At 36.8% G+C, this 18,172-nt stretch overlaps 1 protein-coding gene across 5 annotated transcripts in view; it reads left to right on the forward strand.

Annotated features, from left to right (window-relative positions):
- The window catches only part of PIGN (phosphatidylinositol glycan anchor biosynthesis class N), a 102,643-nt gene that overhangs the window by 69,525 nt on the left and 14,946 nt on the right, over positions 1-18,172 (forward strand). For 4 of the 5 annotated variants that reach the window (XM_077777634.1, XM_077777633.1, XM_077777632.1 and 1 more), the window contains 5 exons: positions 6,487-6,589; positions 8,300-8,386; positions 11,169-11,224; positions 11,579-11,654; positions 14,213-14,286. In XM_077777634.1, coding sequence (XP_077633760.1) covers positions 6,487-6,589; positions 8,300-8,386; positions 11,169-11,224; positions 11,579-11,654; positions 14,213-14,286 — 396 coding nt within the window. Of the gene's footprint in view, positions 1-6,486; positions 6,590-7,090; positions 7,276-8,299; positions 8,387-11,168; positions 11,225-11,578; positions 11,655-14,212; positions 14,287-18,172 lie in introns of those variants that run through there. The other variant, XR_013338402.1, reaches the window with a different exon arrangement.

The following is an 18,172-nucleotide window of genomic DNA, read 5'->3' on the forward strand; positions in this document are numbered from 1 at the left end:
GTGTGTGTGTGTGTGAGTGTGTGTGTGTGTGTGTGTGTGAGTGTGTGTGTGTGTGTGTGTGTGAGTGTGTGTGTGTGTGTGTGTGTGAGTGTGTGTGTGTGTGTGTGTGTGAGTGTGTGTGTGTGTGTGTGTGTGAGTGTGTGTGTGTGTGTGTGTGTGAGTGTGTGTGTGTGTGTGTGTGTGTATCACATCCATTTCTCTATTGATGGACATTTGGACTCTTTCCACACTTTGGCTATTGTTGATAGTGCTGCTATAAAATTTGGGGTGCCTGTACCCCTTCGAAACAGCATACCTGTATCCCTTGGATAAATACCTAGTAGTGCAGTTGCTGGGTCATAGGGTAGTTCTAATTTTTTGAGGACCCTCCATTCTGTTTTCCAGAGTGGCTGCACAGTTTGCGTTCCCATCCGCAGTGCAGAAGAGTTCCTCTTTCTCTACATCCTCACTAACATTTGTTGTTGCCTGAGTTGTTAATGTCAGCCATGCTGACAGGTGTGAGATGGCATCTCATTGTGGTTTTGATCTGTATTTCCCTGATGATGAGTGTTGCTGAGCATTTTTTCATGTGTCGGTTGGCCATCTGGATGTCTTCTTTGGAGAAGTGTCTATTCATGTCTTTGGCCCATTTCTTCACTGGATTATTTGTTTTTTGGGTGTGTTGAGTTCTTTATAGATACGTTGTTTATAGATTTTGGAGACTTGAGTTTAAATCTGTTGTTTTCTTATTTTCATAGTATTGCCCGTTGTCTTTGTCTTTCTGTTTGTTTCCTGAAGTTGCTGTCAGTCTACTATGGTTTTAAAAAGTTCTGGTTGATTTTGGAGAAACTTAAAGTCTCAAACAACGACTTGGAAGAATTATAGCTCTGTGACATTACTTGCATGCACTTCAAATTATGTCTTGATTTGTCTGTTCTTGTTTGAATATGTTTTTTTTTTAATTTTAGTCTTCCATAATATAGTCCAAATACTCCTTTCAATTCAAAAACTTTCAGAATATTTTCCCAGAAATTAAAGAACCCATTTTTATTTAAGATTTAAATTTTCTTATAAAATAAAACCAAAAAATAGCAGCTTGATTTGGGGTGGATCCTGAAGTGTTCTCTAGAAGTCCATGAAATAGTGATATCATTGCCCCATCTGCTTTTGCAGGAAAGGATTCTTTACTTGCCTTTGAATTTTATTTTATCCTTACATAAGTGCTGATGAAGGTGGTAAATATGTACATTTTAACAACACTCGATAGAACAGACAGCTCTAATCATCACTACTTATTTGGGTTAAATTTGGCCCAAATATAGGATCTTGATCCCAAGTAGACTAAACCTAGGGATTCACTGTGCTTTCAACAGATTATTCCCAGTGTAGATGATTTTGTAAAGCTGATTTGGGTTCAAGACGTAGGTTTATTCTTTTGGAAACTCAGTTGTCCTAATGCAGAATTAGAGGGATGTTCTCAAAAACCTTCTCGTAGTCGACTCTACATGATAAGTGACCTAGGCCCCGGGAGTTCTTGTAGTCCTCAGATAAGAGATTGTCCAGTGGGGAGCGAAGCCTTCCCTTACCAGAGCCCCCCACACCTCCTGCCTTCCTTTCTCCCTGCATAACCAGATCTGGAGCACAGCTGTGAAGATGTAATATAAGCAACATGGAAATTTTCACCAGTTACCTCATAAGATCTTAAGAGGGGCTTGCTTTGAGACTTAGAACTTTGAATTTGCAAGTTAAACTTGAAGTCTAGCATGTGTTTACTCAAAAATGATAAACATAATGTGACCTTGAAACTGGTCATTCTTTTCCCTTTTGTTGGTGAAATTTCAGGATAAATAATTTAGTTACAATCAGAATCCATCAAAGTTTATATGAATTAGTTTTTAGTATAGATAAGAAGGCAAAAGGTAAAATCCTTTCTATTCTAACCCATGGGGTTTCACATGTGTTTCATTAAGAGATCATACCTAGAGGTTGCCTTAAGAAAGTATGTGTTTGAGGAACGCCTGAGTGGCTCAGTCGGTTAAGCATTGGACTTCGGCTGAGGTCATGACTCATGGTTCGTGAGTTCAAGCCCCACGTTGGGCTCTGTGCTCTGTGCTGACAGCTCAGAGCCTGGAGCCTGCTTCAGATTCTATGTCTCCCTCTCCCTCTCTGCCCCTTCCCCACTCATGCTTTGTCTGTCTATTTGTCTTTCTCAAAAATAAATAAACATTAAAAATTTTTTTTAAAAAAGAAAGTATGTGTTTGAGAGGGTCCAGAGATATGTGCCAGCTTCTATGTAGTTACTTAATAATCAATGATCCCTCTTCTGTTTTGAACCTTCACATTCTAAAGCAATAAACAAATGTAAAGGAATGTGTAGAAGATTTAAGAAATACAAACAAATCTAGAAATAGATATGGCTTGCTGGTTAGAAAGGAAGGAGTGAAGAAAGGATGATTAAAGTTGGATTTTTAGTAAAAAAATATTTCATAATGTTTGAAATCATCAATTTTCACAGTCACAAAGATACCGAAACATATTACCAGAAGCACATTTAGTTTATTTTAAGAAAATCTAAAAAGAAAAATTTCAGACATAAAATCAGAACAGTAGTAATGAGTATGACCTTGTAACTGAATGTATTAAGAAATACATTATTCAACATCAAAGTGTATTTACCTTCACAGAAAAATGCAACAGCGATAGCCTAAAACGGCACAGTCTAACAATTTCAGTTAGTACATTTTTCAATGTCAGATCGGTTTTACAAAACTAATAGTCCACCTGTCATTGTTCCACATTACTATTTTGGACTATCTGGAGGGTTCTCTGTGAAAAGTAGTGAATAGTCACAATTATAGCATATTTAAAGGAAATGCAGTTTTATTACTTTACAGAAATACAGTAATAGTAATCCTAAGTTCTAACAATGTATCCTTGATTTAATGAATAAAGAAGAGTCATTTTAATCAGCATTTGATTATTTTTATGCAAATGGAAGCTATCGTAATGCTTGAAAGTAGTTCTCCTAAGTTTGTTAAACATTTCCCGCTGAAATTTTATTTATATTATCCCTTTGCTTAGCAAACTATAAAACAAAGCTAAATGCCTTTTCTGCTCTGTTGAATTTGCAGAGACCGAACTAGTAGATCCTAATTTCGTGTGGTTTTATTATGTACACTCTGAGCCCGTGATGACATTTTATTGGTATTTCGGTTTATTAATTCAGATATGCAGACTTTATACAAGATATTGATTGTCTGAAGAAATAAAGTCCCAGAGGAAGATTGTCTTTATCAGATTTATTCATCAACATTTTACAAATGAAAATGATTATAGTTTATAGTTTCTGAAAGGAAATAAATCTGTAGCACTATTTGCAGAACTATGATATTTATGTTTCCATATATTGGGAAAGAGTGCTTCCCTATATAACTGCAAATATTTTAAGAAATCATGATCCTCTCTTGTTTAGAGCATACACACTCTTGACTCAATTAATCAACAATTGTTTTTCCTTTCCCGTCTCCAGTGTCCTGACCGCTAGACAGAAAAACGGGCAGAACAGTTAGCTTACCCCAGGTACATAATAGAGTTGTAAGCTGCTGTAAAATAAGGACTTTATTTTGCAGTGCTAGGCAATTACAAAATGCAACAATGAAGGTACTGTGACTTAATTTGGTTGAGGATTATAAGATATAAAGAAGTGGCTAGTGAGGGGCACCTTGGGGGCTCAGTCGGTTAACCACCCTGCTCTTGATTTCAGTTTACGTCATGATCTCACAGTTGTTCATGGGATGGAGCTCTTCACTGGGATCTGCGCTGCACTGGGATCTGCGCTGGGATCTGCGCTGATAGCACAGAGCCTGCTTGATATTCTCTCTCTCTTGCTCTCTGTCTATCTCTCCCCACCCCTCTTTGCATGCTCCCTCTCTCTCAAAATAAATAAATAAACATTTAAAATAATTAATGTATATAAAGGAACGGCTAGCGAATGAATTTGAAGAGGGAGCTGAACTGGTGCCATTGAGGACTGATGTAGAAGCCGCACTACATTCTAAAGGATGGCTGGGACCTGGGCTTTCTAAATCAGCATTTGTTTTCCAATCATTTTTTAAAAAGTCATTGTAAAAATAGTATTAATCGCAGTTTGGTTACTTTCCAATCTATTAGCGCTACCCCTCCTGCTGATTTTCTTGTATATTTATTCCAGTCTTACCTCCGTATTTGTCTTTTTAAAATGGTGTTGATCATAGTCCACGAACTATTTTACATCTTTTTTCCCCTACCTAACATTATTTTAGAAGCATTTTCCCTGGTGGCTCATAGGCTTCCTAACCATCATTTTAGTAGATATTTAATATTCTGTGATGTGGACAAACCTTGATTTATTTAGCTGGTCCTCTATTTTTGATCATTTCATTTATTTCCATTTTATATTATCATAAGTAATATTTTGAGTTATGTTTTGTATACAAGTTTTCTTTTTGTTTTTGTTTTTGTATACAAGTTTTCTACATAGATTAGATCCCTTTTTCATTTCTCATATGTAGTGTAGGTGGGCCATAGAGTATGTACATTTTTTTTAACTTTTGTCTTCAGAATAGTACTAGTTTATAATATCACCAGCAACCTATGACAGGTCCTAGTTCATCATATCCTCCACGGTATTTGGTGTTTTCATTTTTAAATAAGAACATCAAATGCTATTTTAATAGGTCAAAAATGGCACAGCTTTGTATAATTTTCTGTACCTGTTTTACTAATATTTTCCCTTGTGTATATTGTCTATTCATATGCTTAGGCATTCTACATCTCTTTTTAATGTTTATTTTATTTTATTTTTTAGAGCAGGGGTTGGGGGGGAAGGGCAGAGAGAGGGAGACACAGAATCAGAAGCAGGCTCCAGGCTCTGAGCTGTCAGTACAGAGCCAGACACGGGGCTTTAATCCGTGAACTGCCAGATCATGACCTGAGCTGAAGTCGGATGCTTAACCAACTGAGCCACCCAGGAGCCCCTTTTTATTTTTTTTAATGTTTATTTTTATCTATTTATTTATTTTGTTTTTTGAGAGAGAGACAGCATGAGTGGAGGAAGGCAGAGAGAGGGAGCTGGGCATTTTGCATCTTATATATCAAGTGATTTGTGTATGCTGTCTTAAATCTAAATACTTCCTTCTGCCTGGTCTTCAGTGTTTTATTTGATCTATTATCTATTATGATCAGTAATAGAATTTAAAGTGTTTTACTTCTTTTGCTTTTTCATGTTTAGGAAATAGTGCCAAATGGATTAGAGTTCACTCAGTGAAAAATTTGAGAGAAATAAAGGTTTTTTGTTTTGTTTTGGTTAGTTTGATTTTGTTTTGAAACTTCACTTGGGTAAGTAACTCCCCCAGGAGATACTTACTGTTAGCTGGGCCTGCAGTAGCGGCACAGGTAGAGGTTTTACAGACCATGCAGTGAACACATGCCCGTGAACACACACCAGTGAACATGGGATTCAAATAGTGTGAGAAGAACTATAATAGAATATTTGGGGGATGGCCAAACTAAGTGTGCCATCTCATCCAAACTAGATGAGGATGAGAAAAGACTTCTGCCACTGCCTTATCTCCTGAGCATTTCTCTTTTGTGCACCTGATAATGTCCACATTAGACCAGCCTAGAGATGTACCGTACGTTATGGAATCACTTCCTAGCTTGCTTCCTACTTTTGTTTTTTCCTTCTGTAAACAGTATTACAACAAATGCCCTCATATGAGAATTGTAGTGAGCGTGTTGTATTACTTTCTCAGGGTACATTTCTAGAAGTGACATCATTAGATTACGGTATATGCATATTTTGGGGATTATAGATGCACAATGTTGAATTGCCTTCCAGAACGTGTTTATTTCCATATAGAGCATACGAGAGTTAGTTTTCATTATACTCTTGTTGGCATTTTTTTTAATGGATAAATATGATAAGTGAATACGGTATCTTCCTGCTCTTTTAGTTTGCATATCAATTACCAGTAAGGTCAGACATATTTTCATGTGCTTATTACCTCTTTTTTTTTTCTTTCTGAGAGATTTATGCCTGTATTGCACCCATTGTTTTTTTAATTTGGGACATTTGCTTGCTCTTCTATGTATATTAATGATTTTAACTCAGGAATTGTCTTTTTACCTTTGTCTTAATGTTTTCTACCCTTCTTTGTGTATTTGTTGTTTATCTTATGACTGATTTCTAAATATCTCTACCATTTTAAAATTGTAATGAGATCAAGATTTAATAAATTATAAAAAAGATGATGCTGGAGGTGATATTCAAATTTTTCTTTCCCACTTTCTTCTTCTGGAAAGCCTAGAAAGTTTAAATTTTGTGATAGTCTGACTTAAATATGTTATCAAGGTTGTTTTAATTTTGAGAAAGACCTCTCAGCAGATATTTACATATTTACTTGTTTAATTTTTTTTCCCTTTCTTCTCCTCCCCTCCCACTTCTTCCCCCAACCCCTCACTCCTTAGGTACGAAGCTCTCTTTCCATTAGTATTGTCGTGTTTAATGTTTGTCTGGATACAGGTGGAGCAAGAAATCCTGCAGCAACACGGTGTTTCCCGTAAACAGAAGGTACCTGGGCAAAATCACTGTTGCATTTATTTGAGAATAAATATTTTCTGTTTTAGAAGGAAGCTGCAGTGTTAGTCCATCAAAAATGTTAATGACTGTCACTTAAGGCAGTCATATTTAAGTTAGTAATAAAAATTAAGCAATTTGTAGGAAAAATTTCTATATATACATAGAAATATGTATATAACAGAAATATATATATTTATATAATGTTTATGTAAATAAATATATATGTAACAGAAAAGCATGATTTTATTGTTTTATAGGCAGTAAATAGGTTGGGAGATTATTTGTGAATCACTGATGTACAAAAACATCAACGTAGATGAAAGAGTAGAGGAGAAAGAATGTTCTTGATCTTATTTTCTTCTATTTTCATATCTAATTTTTCCTTCCCTCAACTTATTTTAGTCACAAGAATATTTAACATTGTCACAGTCAATTCATGAATTTGGTCCCAAGGTGCCGTTTGTGTTTTCAGTGTTGTTTTTCTCTTTCTAGTGATCCTGTCCCACATTGTTTATTCTGCTGCCTTAGTGATTGTGGCCTCAGTCCAGATCTTGAGCTGTTTATTCAACACAGTACACTTTGAATTGGCTAAAAGCCAGCTAAATTTTAAGAACACATTTATCATGCTGAGCTATACAGTGAAATTGATGTCGCTTGCCTTTATTTTAGAACTGAAGGTAATTATAAGAAATTGGTCACAGAATATTTAGTTTGACTGAGGTCAGATAAAACGAATATTGCAGAAAAGCACCTTCACAGTTGATCCATTGATCCTTCCCTAAGTGGTTCCAGTTGAGTTTACAGAAAGCAACTGGTAATTTAGAATAATTAATTTCAACAATAAAGGAACTTTATTGAAGTATATTAAATAATTACTGGTTTTTAACTTTCAGCCCTGGAATATTAAAATAATACATGAAAAGCAGTTTTGATCAGATTCAAATAAATTGTCAGATTGTCCTTAATAGTAAATATTAATATTAAGTAGATACTAAATTTAAAAGTAACATTTACTGTGTCATTTTTTTGAGTTCTGTTTTTTAATGGAAAACAGAGACTTCTTTTTCTATAAAGGAGTATTAAAGCATGCAAAGAATTTACTGGAAAATTTACATGGGAAGTGGAGGATGGGGAAGGTCTCCCTTCAAACTCCCCCATGAGTTTTTATTTTTTCAGAAAGAGGGGGATTAAGCAAGAGTGCATCCATATTGTTGGAATTGATTGACTTTCAATTTTACCAAAAATAGAGATATTTTGTATTTTACAGAGAGAAAATAATTTGTCTGCAAATAGAATTAAGAGAATAACAAAGAAACAGAGAAATAATTTGTTTTTATCATGCTTGTTAATACCATACCATATTTAGGTTTTAGAAGATCAGGACCCTGAAGAATCAGGATTTCAAAAAGGGAAGAATTATATAGGGATTTGAAAGTGAACTATTCATATGGGAGAAGGAGAGCTCACATCTCCCATTTCTTACACATCCAGCAGTACTCCAGCTCTGCTCGGTGTATTGTTAGCAATGTCGTCTGCCTTTTGGCAGATTTTATTAAGATGTAACTAAGATGTAAGAACAGCTTTATTTGTTTTGGTCCTACCGGATAACCTGCTAGCTGTTGTAACTTAGGAAGTTTGCCTTTGAGGGTAGAAGTAAGTGAACTGTTGCTGTGTGTTCATGTATTTGCGATTGTCTCCCAGATCACCAGTGTCCAGTTCACCTGCAACACTGATATAACCCAGTTTCGACAGCTCCATCTGGATGACATCCGTAGGGCCTTTTTCCTCGTATCCTTTGTTTGGACTTTTGCTTTAAGGCGCTGCAACCTCCCATTTAGTGGAGAAAGAGGGTGCCTCCACTTTTCGCTTAATAGTGGTATCACCTGGGAGAGGGTTAACCCCCTGTCAACAGGAATTTCCTTCAGATGGTTCACATTTGTAAAAAATGTTGAAACTGTAGAAAAGCACACAGAATGATATTAATACAGTGTATATTTCTGCCATCCAAGATACCAACAAGTGAATATTTTGTCATATATGTCACACATTAAAAAAAAACTAAAACATTACAATACAGCTTAAGTTGTATTTTTTTTTTAATTCCCAGCTCCACTCTAATTTCCCTTGTCCAGAAGAACCCACTGTTATGAGTTTGGTTTGTATCATTTTATGTGTGTATTTTATACTCATATACTATACATATACTCATATACTATACTATATATAGTATAGTATACTCATATACTATACATATACTAATGTTATATAACATCTACCTCACAAAGTTTTTGGATCACATCAGAGGCAACATTGTGTGAAAGTTATCAGTGTTAGAAGTTGGAAAGACAATATGGCAGAATGAACTCTCACTTTGGGAAGGCTGGCTGACCAGCTTCAATAAATTCATAGGGACTATTTCCTTTGAACTTACCAAGGTGCCCTCCCTCTCTCTACCTCTTGCTTCTGCCCTCAGTTTTGCTCTCTCTTTGCAGCCTCCTTCCACTCACTCCATACTAATAAATACTTCTTCCCCTGAATGCTTCGCCTCCCTAAAGTAGAATTTTATCTTGTCTTTTCTGTTTACTACCAAGCTTTTTGAAAGAAAAATCTATAGTTGCTGCTACCATTTCTTCCCCATTTATGTACTATAGTCTTAACCCTAGAATGCCCAGTGTGGTGCCTGGCACCTAGTAGCTCCGAGAAGATCTGTCGGATGTCTCTGCTGAGATTATATCGTCAGTGGTCTGCAGGGGCGCTCTGACTGCACAGTCTGGTCTTAAGTTTTACTTGACCATTCTATAACATTCAACTCTGTTGACTTCTCTTTTTCTTTTTCCTTGACTCTCAGGACATGATCCAGGTTCTCTTCATACCTTTTACATCAGCTCTATTCTCCTTCACTAAAACTTCCTCTTCCTTTGTCTGATTTTGAGTGATGTTCTTCTCCAAGCTCTACACTTAACTTTCTCTATTTCCTGTGTCTGGATAATGTTACCCTCTCCTATAGCTTTGACACCTCCATGTAAACAACTCTAAGATTTACTTCTCCAACCTTGACCTTTCCTGACCTCATGACCCTTATGTCCAGTATTCTGCTGGGCATCACCGAATATATGTCTGAAACCAACAACTGCCCACTCTTCTCCAAAGTCTGTCTTTGGGAGGCTTCATCTCGTTGAATGGCATCACCATACTCCCAACCACCCAGGCCATCAATCTTGTCATATTTAACTGTTCCTTGTCCAGTTCTGAAGTCCCACTATCTGCCCTCATTCTGCTCCCAGTGCACCAGCTCAGACCTTCCTTGCCCCTAACATGAACTACTGAAAAAGCTTCCCATTTGTATTTCCTGCCTATAATTATATATCTCCCTGATTTGAATATCTCATTGTCCCTGGTATTTCTTATTTGCATTGCTTACCTAAAATGTTTGCAAGCTTGTCATTGTCTCCACAGATAAGTTGGAGGCTTTTAATTAATATGCCACTAATCTGTTAATTAATACACCACTAATCTATTAGTTAATTAATATGCCACTAATCTTGCTTTGTCTTTCAGTGTATCCTTTAATAAATTCTAAGCTTCTGTCACACCTGTTAACGTTTCTTGACTTTGTCTTCTGTTTCCCCACTGTTTACCTTAAAATGCTTCTCATATACTTCTATATATTGTCATAATCTTAGTTACCGTGTGAGCACTTTGAGACTATTTTATTCGTAATTATATGTGTAGTGCTTAGCTCTGCCTCTGACATTTACTAGACAATAAATGTTTGTTGGTCAGTTGATTGGCTGAGTGAATAGATCCATGAGTACATTTGAGTCTCAAGTCACTAACTCAAATGCCACTTTTTCACTGAAAGTTGTCACAATTCATATGTCCTCTTCAGTGTTTCTTTACCACTTTTGTGTATGTGTCTATAATAATAGCTAACATTTATTGAGTCCTTTCAGTGGACCAGGCAGTATCTAAGTGCTTTTCTAGCGGTTAGTTCTTAGATGCCAATAGGATTAATACTTACTTTTTATTACTGCACTAAAACAAATGTAAGCTTAAGAAGTGACAAAAAGATGTCTAGCATTTCCTTGTCTCATTCTCTGTAGAGTTATTATAGAACACGGCATCTTATTTCTTTCTGAGCCTTCCAAAGAACCTGGCATGTTTCAGTGCAGTGGGTGCGTGGTGAGAGTCTATGAACTGAAAAAGATTTCACCTGAAAATGCCTGTCACACACACTGGGTCCCTGTTCTCCGTCTGAAAAAATCCTCAGTGGCCAACTCCAGGTACAACACTCCAACTTGCTTCCGTTGGAGACCTGGAAAACGCCCCCCCAAAGATGCTAGTGACGAGTGGGGGTAACCTCGCACGCCTCCTGGTTTTAGTCAATTGCCTCTTCAGTCCGGTTCCTTCAACATTCGTTCGCGAGGACATTCACTTGCGATGATTTATGACCAAATGTACAGGTTAAAAACCAAGTTACCTTCATGGTAGGATAAACATATCTTTTCTAAATGAAGGAGAAATTTGTATGAATTCCGACTTGTTTTGGCATTTCCTTAACTCTATTTAGGTTTTCTTCCTAGTGACAGCATTTTTTGGAACTGGGAACATAGCTTCTGTTAACAGGTAACTTTAAATGAAAACGGCATACTTATAATAAATATTATATAAAGTTATACAAATATATGATATAAATATTATATAAAAACTTATAAATAAATATAAAAAATAATACAAGTTAGATTTTTGTTCTGTACCATACTTTTTATCCCAAAGGACGTATTTTGGAGATTGGTGGTGTTGGCACACGCAGATCTACTTCACTAAAAGTGCCCTCTTAATATTCTTGATAACAGTGTAAGCTTGTGTTTTAGTAGAGTAATTTTCAGAAAGTCAGTTTAAACATCCTTTTTAGTAAAACATTCTTTTAAAGTTACAATGTGAATTCTAAAATCTTTTCTCTTTATGTTGGTTCCTTAGCTTTGATCTTGCCTCTATCTATTGTTTTCTGACCGTGTTTAGTCCTTTTATGATGGGAGCCCTGATGATGTGGAAGGTTAGTTTTCTTATTTTCTTATTTTATTAAGATACGGAATACCAACTTGACAATAAACTTTGAAGAAAAAGATACTGATTAAGATTATCAATTAATTCACTGTGACATTATAAAGTTGTTGTAACAGAGTGAAATAGCATGGAAAGAAGACACTTTCCCAGACAATGCTGTATGGGAGGTGGGAGCCATTAGCTTTTACTCCAAAATATAGCTAATCTTTTTGCCTTATCCTTAAGCCCTCTTAACTTCCACAGACTACAGATTCTGTGTAAATCCTGGGAAGTTCTATCACAGATGATTCAACCCTGTGGGGAAATGCAGTGCAGATCAGAAGAGCCATGCTCCCAAAGATTCTGGATGTTCCCCATAAGACTGCTGACATGGTGTAATCTGTTCTCATAATCCGTGAACCTAGAATTGATTGGTTCACTCAACAAACAGGTCACTGGGTGCTTACACTTACAACAGTGCAGCTGGGTACAGTGGGCCCCGCAGGGCACCAACGGTGCCAGGATCACGCAGGCTCCTCAGCTCTGGAGGTGCAGACTCCTGGGGAATGTAATTCATGTTCTTTCCTTTCTTCTTCAGGGTCATTATGCTTGTCTTATTCCCTTGAGCACAGTGCCTGGCACATTTTATGTAGTTAGTATAGATCTGCCAAAAATCTGATTACCTTCTGTTCAGCTCACAAAAGTAATCATTGTTAAAAGTGTATGTCTCTTAATTGGATTAATATCCTTTCTTTTGGTTATTGCATTGATACAATGTAATCCTAAGAAAAGTCAAAAAGATGTTTTTCTCATGTCCCATTTTCTGCTGAGTTATTTTAAAATGTGTTACTTCTTTAACTTTCAATTTCATTTTTTTCAAAAATTTTTTAACATTTTTATTTATTTTTGAGAGAGAGCGTGAATGGGAAAGAGGCAAAGAGAGAAGGAGACACAGAATCTGAAGCAGGTTCCAGGCTCTGAGCTGTCGGCACAGAGCCCAGTAACGATAATGGGGCTCGAACCCACCAACTGTGAGATCATGACCTGAGTGGAAGTTGGACGCTTAACCAACGGAGCCACCTAGGCACCCTCAGTTACAGTTTTTAATGGTAGTTGCTCTTTTCTTATTCTACAGAAGAGTATTGGTCTTTCATTAAACATAAGAAAAAGGTGGGGGCACCAGGGTGGGTCTGTCGGTTAAGTGCCTGACTCTTGATCTCAGCTCAGGTTACAGTCATCTAGTCATGGGATCCTATCGAGCCCTGTGTGAGGCTCTGTGCTGACAGTGCAGAGCCTGCTTGGGATTCTCTCTCTCCCTCTCTCTGCCCCTTCCCTGCTCACACTCTCTCTCAAAAAAAAAAAAAAGTTAAAAAAATAAGAAAAAAGTAAAGAAGGGGCTTTGTCAGTTGAGCTTCCAACTCTTGATTTCAGCTCAGGTTTTGATCCCAGGGGTGTGGGATCAAGCCCTACATCAGGCTCCATGCTGAGTATGGAAACTGCTGAAGATTCTCTCTCTCTCTCTCTCTCTCTCTCTCTCTCTTTCTCTCTCTCTCTCTCTCTGTCTCCCTTCCCCTTCCTCCCTCCCCTAATCTCCTGGGCACTATCTCTCTCTCTCTCTCTCTCAAAAAACAAAAACAAAAATGAAAACTTCCTTTAAAAAAATAAAGGAAAACAAAAGTTTAAATTAAAATACTAGATCTTTACTCTCCAGCCACATTCAGAACTGTACTGACATAATGCACTGGATGGCTTTTTTGACTGATGTGGCCAGAAGGGAAGGTCCACCCGAACTGTATTTTAGTCATATGTCCTTCACTTGAAAGAAGTTTATACAGTCTTGAACATCATTTCTTTTCATTATCTTCTCTCTCCTTTCTTTTTATTCTACATCAAATGTGTGTGTGTGTGTGTGTGTGTGTGTGTGTTTTCCATTGGTTACTGGAATGCCGTATCTCAAAATATTAACAGTGTTAGCTCTGGATTATGGATTTTCAGTCAGTATAAATTGTATTATACCCTTCTCAATTTTTTAATAAATATTTTACAGGGAGTCTAAATTGTATAATCAGAAATAAAGTTGTATTAAGATAAATGAACAAAAAGTAATGGCAGAACAGCTAAATCATGTATATAGAGTTACAGTATCAAGTGACCAGATGGGTTCAGGGATCTGTGAATCAAATTATCAGCCACTCTAATTTATTTGATTTGGGGCGTTCTGTGCCTTTCATACTCTCTCGGAATCATTTGAATAGGGTCATTAATTGTTATAATGACTTAAAACAAAAATTTGTATTAGGTTTTATTTGGAATGAGTGCTATTTGTTATCTTTTTATACTACATATCCTCTTGGTGTTGATATTTTAATCAATTTTCTATCTATCTATTTTAATCACTATTCTATAAATCATCGATATCATGGTTTTATTTCAGAGTTTGCTCTTCACTAACATAGATAAAATTATTTGAGAAGTTAAATTATTGCTATAAGCAGAAATAGCATTTATTTTTAAGTTTTTCAAATTCTTTAGCTACCCATGGCTTGGTTTTTTTGTCCTTTTAAACAGATTCTAATCCCCTTTATTCTTGTGATGTGTGCTTTTGAAGCAGTTCAGCTAACCACCCGGTTATCATCAAAAAGGTAAGGTGAATGTTTCAGAAGCATTGGATTTGTCCATGTTCAGGCAGTGAGAGTAAACATATGATTACTAAGATGCTGTAAAATGGTTGTTATTATAAAATTGAGACAAAAAATGTTGTGCCCTTGTAGCCAGAGTTCAGCTGTCATTAGAGAAAATTAGTTGATTAGAGCCTCTAGCAGACAAATATGCTTTCTCAGCAATAAAATGTTACTAGAATATTATTCAATCTAGTGAAGAGATTCACTAGAACACAGTAAGACATAAATGTTAAATTATAGTAATGACTTGTTTATTGTAGATATAAGTGCTTACAAAACACAAGGGATATCATTCTTTTTTCTTTTGGGTTATTTGTTAAATATGTATGAGACAAATGTGTTAACATTATTTCATTTCACATGGCTTTAAATGAACTGTTCTGCATGTCAATAATTCACGTAGTTTCTTAGTCTTGTTTTCTACACATTTGACAAGTGGAATGGGAATTATTCTTTCTAAGTTTTGAGAAATTTCTGAGCAGTCAGTCTTAAGCAATCAAGACTCTGGAAGAGAAGCTGTCAACTCAACTATTTGCTTTTTTTAACCAATAAAATTGCCGCATCAGCATGGGACTGATCAGGCTCTGAAAGACACTTGAGATAAATATGAAGCTTCTTAGCAGTTATTCTTGAATCAAACTGGCATATTCAATGCTGAAAGAAATAACTAATATTAGCATAAATTTGCATATTCTTTTTGATGAGTTTAAGCTAGAACTGAGTTTAGCATATTCTTATGCATCTGCTGTAATAATAATAATCTTAAAAGATTTTCTTCCACTGTTTAAAAATAGCAACTTCTTTCTGGTTTAATTTAGTATTTTTACAGCATATTTACATGAATTTAACGTTGAAAACACTTATACCTTGTCAATATCACATAAAAACAGATGCAGTAAGAAAAACTGGCAAATGACATGTGCTTCCTTGCATCTCTGTGAGCAGTTACATATTTGTTGGCAGGGATTTTAACGTTTAGCAAGGAAGAGCCAGAGACATGTGGAATGAGAAGTAGAGGGTGTGTACGTGTGTAGTAACTCTGTCCTGAGCCAGCAACGTGTGGAATGAGAAGTAGAGGGTGTGTATGTGTAGTAACTATGTCCTGAGACTGGCACACCATGGGCACGAAGATTACTTCATGGTTGATCCATTAAGGATGCTCTTGAAAACAACAAAAAATGATGCTTTTGGTTGTAAACAATGGAAATCTAACTAATAGTGGCTGAAATAGGGAATTCAGTGTCTCACAGAACATGGAGTGCAGGGTTGGCATCCAGAGCTGGTGTGATGTCATCAGCAACCTGCTTTTTACCCTTCCATTCTGAGTTTGGCCTTTCTCCTCATGCCTCCGTGCATCATATCTGCCATCCAGGTAGGAAGAAGGACCGTTAGGGGAAAAGGCAAAGAGATATGTCAGCTGGTTCTCCCCTCCCATCAAGGAAGCAGTTTCTTTCCCAAATGATCCATCCAGTGTATTTCAGAGTAGGCCTGAATGAGCAGGACTCTAATGGGCACATGTTCCTTCTAACCTGAAAGAAGTTGTGGCTTGGAGTGGGTATAGGAAACCGACAGTTGAGGAAGATATTTTCAGGCCAGTCTGTTTCACAGCATGAGGTGACATGGAACTTGAAGACCTTCAGCACCATCATGCATCAAAGCCTAAGAGAGTACTGGACAGCAGTGGAGAATGAGAAGAGTGTTAGGATTACAGAAGTATTCCACAACCAACCATATAATGATACCTAAGAGGGATAATTTTTCAGTTCTATATTTGAGCACATACTCAACTATACAGGAGAGCCATGGCTAAACAGTAGTGACTGAAAAAGAATTTGGGGAGGTCAAATTGTCATCAGTGTAATCCAGCAGTCAAAAAGCTGGTTTCACATGCCCTGTACTAATTTAAATGAATACAATATGTTTTGAAAATATCACTTTGAATATTCTGTTTTGTTCTGTTAAATGTTTTGATCTTCAGGATCGTATGCTTCCATATTTAGGAATCCACATTTGAATCAAAGTTACACCAATATCGAATCACTTTTATTGGAAGAGCATTTTCCAGGGAAACTCTATTAAGCCAGCTTAGTTTTTCAATTAATTTATATGAAGTAATTTTAAGTTACTTCCAAAGGTTTTCATTTTTTTTTTCAAAAGTTTTCATTTTGATTTTCAATTTATTGAAATTATTTTTATTGAGGTCAATTTTTAAAATTTTGGTTTCTTTATCTAATTTTTATCTATCTTAAAGTCTATGAATTTTAGCTCATGCTGGTGTGATTTTTTGTTTGTTTGTTTAATGGTTATTATCTCCAGCAGGTCTAATTTACCTAGGTCAGATTATAGGCCTGGTTTTATCAAGAAAGTTTACTTTCTCCATCATTGTTTTGTCAGTTAAAGATTTTACCCTGGGTGGTTTTAGCTTTCTGCAGTGTTTTTTGGTGTTGTTTCTACCATGTCTGATTTTACTGGGTCAAATTTTGTAGTGTCCTGTGGAACCAAAAGGAAGGAATTAAGTCAGTCTTGTGTCTAAAAGAGATGTCACAATGTGTGGTAGTAGCCGTTTTCAATTTTATTTCGTGCTGATTACGTCTACCATTCCTTTAGCACATGACGTTTTGAATTTCCGTTGCCTGCCAGCCACTGTTCTAGCTGCTGATGAAACAGTGGTGAGTAGAGCTGTCTACTCAGTGAGATAAATAATAAATAAAACGTTTGCCATAAAATGTCAGGTTGTGTTAAATGTCAGGAAGAAAAATAGATTGAAGAGACATTTAAACAGAGACAGGAATAAACACAGAATGAACCATGAAACCCTATGAGAAAAGAGCGCTCTCAGCTGGAGAGGGTGTGGAGCACACAAAGGGCAGGAGGGGACATCATGTATTTGAAGAACAGCAGGGGACCAGCCGTAAGCAGTGTGTGCGAGCAGAACTGTAGGAAATCAAGTTGGAGAGATAGGCAGGGACCAGATCATATGAGGCCATTTAGGCCATAGTTGGGACTTGCAGAATTTTCCTAGTCACGGCAAGAAGTCACTGGAAGGTCTCAAGGGCTCCTTTGTCTATTGCATGGATAATAACTTTAGGAGGATGAGAGTAAAAGCAGGGAGGTCAGTTGAGAGACCATTAGAGATGAGCAGTCATAGTGGGTTGGTGGAGGTGGTAAGAGGTAACAATCGTTATCCATTCGTATAAAAACCGAGTAGCATGTATTTATTTCTTGAATCAAAGTATTCATGGGATAGACTCCTAGGATTCTAGCTGCTGAGTGGCATGAAAACATCTTAGAGATAAAATACCAAAACTCACCTGCTTTTAATGGAAATATTGTATCCAGAACAGGAAAAGTAATAATCCCATCCTACTTTCACAATGATTTGATCACCATAGGTATTGAACACTGAGTTACTTTTATGCCTTCTTGTTTTAACAATATGTGAATAAAACCAGGGAAACAAAGGACACATTCATAGGAAAATGGTAAGCGTGCTGCAGGCTTCTGAGAGGAGATAGTGCCTTGGGGAAACAATGTGCGTCATGGCAGGGAGCACAGGCTCTGAGGCCAGACTGGCTGTGTTCAACGTCAGCTGTGCGACTTGGGCAACTTCTCTGTTCCTCAGTCTCCACAGAATGGTTCAAAATTTGCTCTGGAAAAGCTTTTTCCTTCTTGTTAATTAAGTCTTAGATCAGACACCATATTGTCTGATACACTTTTCTTACCCAGCTGCCCTCCCCTCAAATTCCTACATAAGTTAGGTAACTCATAGGGTAACTATTTCTTATTTTTCTGTTTCACACCCTGTCATGGGTTCAATTGTGTCCCCCCCCCCCCCCCCCCCAACCCC

The sequence above is a fragment of the Crocuta crocuta genome, unplaced genomic scaffold (assembly GCF_008692635.1).
Source record: "Crocuta crocuta isolate KB4526 unplaced genomic scaffold, BGI_CrCroc_1.0 scaffold36, whole genome shotgun sequence".
Classification (NCBI taxonomy): Eukaryota; Metazoa; Chordata; class Mammalia; order Carnivora; family Hyaenidae; genus Crocuta; species Crocuta crocuta.